The sequence below is a fragment of the Monodon monoceros genome, unplaced genomic scaffold (assembly GCF_005190385.1).
Source record: "Monodon monoceros isolate NGI ecotype Baffin Bay Population unplaced genomic scaffold, NGI_Narwhal_1 Super_Scaffold_21, whole genome shotgun sequence".
Lineage (NCBI taxonomy): Eukaryota > Metazoa > Chordata > Mammalia > Artiodactyla > Monodontidae > Monodon > Monodon monoceros.
Window position 1 is genome coordinate 165,354,831 of NW_021703778.1, and position 4,636 is coordinate 165,359,466.

At 50.9% G+C, this 4,636-nt stretch overlaps 1 protein-coding gene across 1 annotated transcript; it reads left to right on the forward strand.

Moving 5' to 3' along the window:
• Positions 1-1,605: 1,605 nt before the first annotated feature.
• Positions 1,606-4,243, forward strand: TCL1B (T cell leukemia/lymphoma 1B). The gene is made up of 3 exons (XM_029237162.1): positions 1,606-1,767; positions 3,830-4,000; positions 4,190-4,243. Exons 1-3 carry the CDS (start codon positions 1,606-1,608, stop codon positions 4,241-4,243), a joined length of 387 nt encoding a protein of 128 aa, XP_029092995.1.
• The last annotated feature ends 393 nt before the right edge of the window (positions 4,244-4,636 follow it).

A 4,636-nucleotide genomic window follows, 5' to 3' on the forward strand; every position in this document is an offset into this window, starting at 1 on the left:
AGAACACATGTACAGTGCCTCATGCGGCATAGATGCTCTCCACGTATTGACCAATTCTGCCCCCACCCCACAAACAGCCACATACTTGCTCATCTTGGAGTGAGGTTAAGAATACCCGTACATGTTTGTGATATGGAGTGATAAATACTAGTTGCATTCGTGTTACAAAGGGTGGACTGATGGATTTTGCTCAGGAAGGGGACAAGTCTGGGAGCATAGCTAGTACCTGGCATTTTTCGAGAGCTCACTATGTGCTAGAGGCACTGCTCTTTATACACCATCTCATTTCATCCTCAGAGTAACCCAGTGGGGTTGGTGCTTATAGCAGACAGGCTCTGGGGAACCCCCTTGAGCCCTGACTCCTGATATCCACATCCTTGTATAATCCGTCACCCTCCTTGAGTGTGGGCAGGACCTGTTCCTAACCAATAGAATATGGTAACAGATGTATGTGATTCCATGTATGTGATCGTGTTATTCAAGACCTTAATGCCCCTCGTCTCCTACGGCCACTCCAATCCCACGATAGAAGGAAAAACACCAGGGAAGGAGGTGGAATTGCTGTGAAAAGAAGCTCAGGCCTCTACAGAAGCTGCACAGTGAGTTCCTCAGAGGCAGGCATCCTATGTGCCACTTACATCAACCTGCCCAGAGGAACAGCGTCATCTCATTGCTCATTCTCAGATGAATAAGAAGAATCACACTTGCGGTTTTCAACAAGAAAATGACCACATTCACGTTGCATTCATCAGAAACCCAGCGTGCTTACCACGTGCGCCTGCCTCTTGTGTCTGTGGCCTCCTGGCAAAGCAGAGCTAATAAGATGACCAGGCCAAGCGGGTGCTCCGGACCCCATGGTCAAGGATAGGGTGTGCAAGATGGCCACACACCCTCCCTCCTGTGGCCTGGTTTCCCTCACACTTTATACGATCCCGATTGCAAATGCCCCTGGGGCACTGGCTCACTTTCTGTGGAGAGGGAGCCTGATTTGCCCAGGAGGTTCCTTGGCCAGCTATCTCCAGGGGCAAGAATCCACTGAGCTCACTACCCCAAGGGTTCGCGATTGGGGTCCTGCTGAAGGAATGGCCACGGGAAGATGCCCTGGCAGTCCCTGCCAGCTCAGAATCTGGAGCTCGGAGGTTTGCATAAGGCCTGGCAAGAGCAGAGGATGCCAGCGATAGGCTGCGGAGGAATCAGCGGAAGCAGGGAAGTGTTGATCTTAAGGAACCAAACTGCCCCTGCGCAGAGGCCTGGGGGGGCTCTGTACCTGGGGAGCTTCTTATCCGCCGGCCCCTGAGGCTCCTGACTCTGGTCTGCGCACCTCCAGGCAGGTGGGCCCAGTTCCTCCGACTCCTGCTCTGTGGCCCCGCCCCTGCCTGCCCCCAGAGGCAGAGGGCTGCTCCCCGCTCCGGCTCTGCCCCTTATTCAACCCCCTCGCACCCTCACACCTGGGTTCGCTGGTCCCTGCAGCCCCTGCCAAGGCTCACTGGCCCCGCCCCCAGGATCACCGGCCTCACCCCACTCGGGAGCCAGTCCACTTAAGGAGGCTGAACACCTGGGAGGTTCCCTGTGTGCCTCGAGGCCTGCCCTGGGCACAGCCTTGCAATGGAAGCAGAAGCTTCTCCGCCCCTTGGGTCGCCCCCATGCTGCCTGTGGTTCCGGAGGCCTGGCATCTACGAGGATGAGAATGGAAGGACCTGGGTGACTGTGGCCTTGCGGATCAGTCCCTCCCACAGAGCTTGGGGCAGGGGCTCCCCTGGCAGCACAGTGAGTCGTGGGGCATGAGGGGAGGCAGCGGAAGGGTGGTACATAGACTTTAGCCCGTGGGGGCCCTGCATATTATGCAATGAGGATGCAGTTCTCACTGGCGCTGGAAAACTCGGCCTGTGTGGGTTTGAGCGTGCTGACCAGGAGCCCCTGCCTGGAGGGGCCACAGGCAGAGCTTATCTACAGGAGATGATGCAGTCCTCCGTGGGGTGGCTGAGAGAGAGGTAGCTCAGGGCCTAGTCTTGCCTCTAGTGCATGCTGAAAAGGCTTTACACATCCGGCGGCTATTCAGGTGGGCTCTGCGGGATGAGTAGGAGTTCTCCAGGATCAGAAAGGAGACAGGACAAGCACAGGCAAAAGCATTGCAACCTAGAGCAGCAGGTGGGCCAATAGTATAAAATTTACCTTGGCTTCAGGCTCCTCACCTGCAAAATGGGAAAAATCTACTTCTGTGGAGGTCACAGACACAGCTCACCATCTGAATGGCCTGGGCGAGCATTTGAGAGGTAACACATTCTAGAATCCCACCTTGGAAACTGATTCAGGAGCCTTGGGTGGAGTCTAAGACCCTTTATGTTTTAAAAGCTCCCCAGGTGATAAGGATGATCACTCAGATTGGAAAGAGCTGCCCTAAACTAGGGGTTTGGATCACAGCCCATCTCTGAGGGACAAAATATAAATACTTCAGGGTAATATGGTAAATACTTATCCAGGTATTAAATAAACAATTCACGGTCATTTTAAACAATATAACACATTTCCTAGCTATCTTCAAATAGGTAATCCAGAAAATTTTTTGTTGAGAACACTGAGTCTTTTCCACCCAATAAAGCATGCAGAAAATTCTGGACAAAATAGTTTAGGAAGTTTTTAAAAAGCATACAAAAGTGTTCAATGGGAAAAGAATGGATTCTTCAAATAACTTAGTCATGAGTGGGGGAGAGGAACGTGGAGGCTGAGCATTGTTTTCACAATTTGAAATGATTATTTCTGAATAGTAGATCTGGGTTTTCACATGCAGTCTTAGGATGGGAGATGGCTTTCCAAGCATGATCGAATGCAAGGGTCAGCAAACTTTCTGTAAAGAGTCTGATAGTAAAAATTTTCAGCTTTGCAGATGGTAAAGACTCTGTAGCAACTACTCAACTCTGCCCTCGTAGTGCAAATGCAGCCAAAGACAGCACACAAAGTAAGTAGTGTTTGTTTGCAATAAAGCTTTATTTACAAAAGCAGGTGGTGGGCCAGATTGGGTCCATACTTTGCTGACGCCTGATCTGAAGCCAGAATCCAAAGGGAAAGAGATTTTGCCACATAATTAAAACTATCCTTCTTGCAAAACCAGCTCGTAAAGTTAGGACAACAAACGGAGAAAAATAACTTGCAACATGTATGACTGATAAAGGGCTAGATTCTTAGCTCGGAAAAATGTTCAGCACAAAGACAAGTACTCTGATAGAAAACTCTGTAAAGAACTTCCCATTTAGTTGCAAAACACATGGAGCTTTGGTTATAGTTGTCTGGTGACTTTCCCTCATTTTTATACCTTCCTGGATTGGCTGATTTTTTTTTTTCTTTTAATGTTCACAACAAGTAGTGATGGCCATGATCAAAACTACAAAATATTTTTAAGGGAAAACCCATCACTCCCAGATCCTGAGGTCTATGGATATCTTATTTTTATTTATTTATTTTTTTAGATATCTTATTTTTAAAAAGAGAATTTTTAAAACTATGGAAGTGGCCAAGACAGAGGGCCAACAGAGTAATCAGTGTAGGCCCAATGTTGCGGACAGGCTGGAAACAGAGGCTAACTTTTCAGGGTGTGGTGGGGTGAGTGGGGTGCAGGTCAGTGGGAGGATGGTACAGAGGAGGCCTGGAGAGAACTAGTCCAAGGAGAACCCCCAAGTGATGGTGCCAAGGCTCTGGGTGTGGGATTCTAAAAGCATGCCCATCGACCTCTGGTCTGGGCAGCCCACCAGCCGGGCCAGGGGATCCAGGACCCTGGTTGTGTGTGTGCAGCTCAACCATCCCTGATGTGCCCCCTCCTCTCTGGTCCCTTCAGCATGAAATCATCGTCACAGTCCACGTGTGGCAGATACCAGTGCACCCCCAGATGCCCAGGTCCCCCAGCCATCTGCTCATGCTCGGGCTGCCCCCCAAGTGGGAGCTCTACCCCGGGCGAAGGTACCAAGCAACGGATTCAAGACTCTGGGAAATAGTGGACCATGGCCAGGCAAGTGCATGGTGGCCCAGGTGAGGGGGATGGGCATTAAGTAGTGACCGTAGGTGTGCAAAGTGGGGCAAAGGATGGGAGGGATCCCTTCCCCGGGCCCCTAAATCCACAAACCCGGGTTCCCATCTGCTTCATTTGGATAGAAGAGCATCTCCCAGAGGCTCTGATCACTGCTCCCCCGTTCTGCAGATCAACTCCATGGAGCAGCTGATCCTAAAACGTCTGCCAAGTGGGAGCCGCTGACGGGGCTGGTATGTCAGGCCTGGAGCCTCGCAATGCGGACGGCAGACACTAGCAAGGGGGACACTCCTCTTTACAGAAAGGCAATGCTGGTCACCTTGCCCTCAGGCTGCTCCCTGAGTTTTTCTTACGTAGCCACCCGTTTACGCCCCCTCCCAACCCCAGTGGATGTGATTTCCACCGTGGACAGACCCCTAGTATGTTCACAAAACACTGAATAATGGTCATCATTTAATTCTCAAAAGAATTCTCTGAGGTGTACATGTTAACATCCCGTGTTACAGGTGAGCAAACAGGCTCTAAGAGCTGGAATGATTTCCCTGAAACCACAGAGCCTGGAAATAGCCGTGATCAAGCTTGGATCCAACGAACGGGGATCTCTAGGTCCGGCCATGG

What these genes read in the sequence shown, in the direction of transcription:
- TCL1B (XM_029237162.1), top strand. Translation starts at nt 1,606, where the DNA reads ATGGAAGCAGAAGCTTCTCCGCCCCTTGGGTCGCCCCCATGCTGCCTG. An exon ending in GGGGCTCCCCTGGCAGCACA is followed by an intron (nt 1,768 to 3,829) that starts GTGAGTCGTGGG and finishes TGGTCCCTTCAG; the next exon opens with CATGAAATCATCGTCACAGT. An exon ending in AAATAGTGGACCATGGCCAG is followed by an intron (nt 4,001 to 4,189) that starts GCAAGTGCATGG and finishes CCCGTTCTGCAG; the next exon opens with ATCAACTCCATGGAGCAGCT.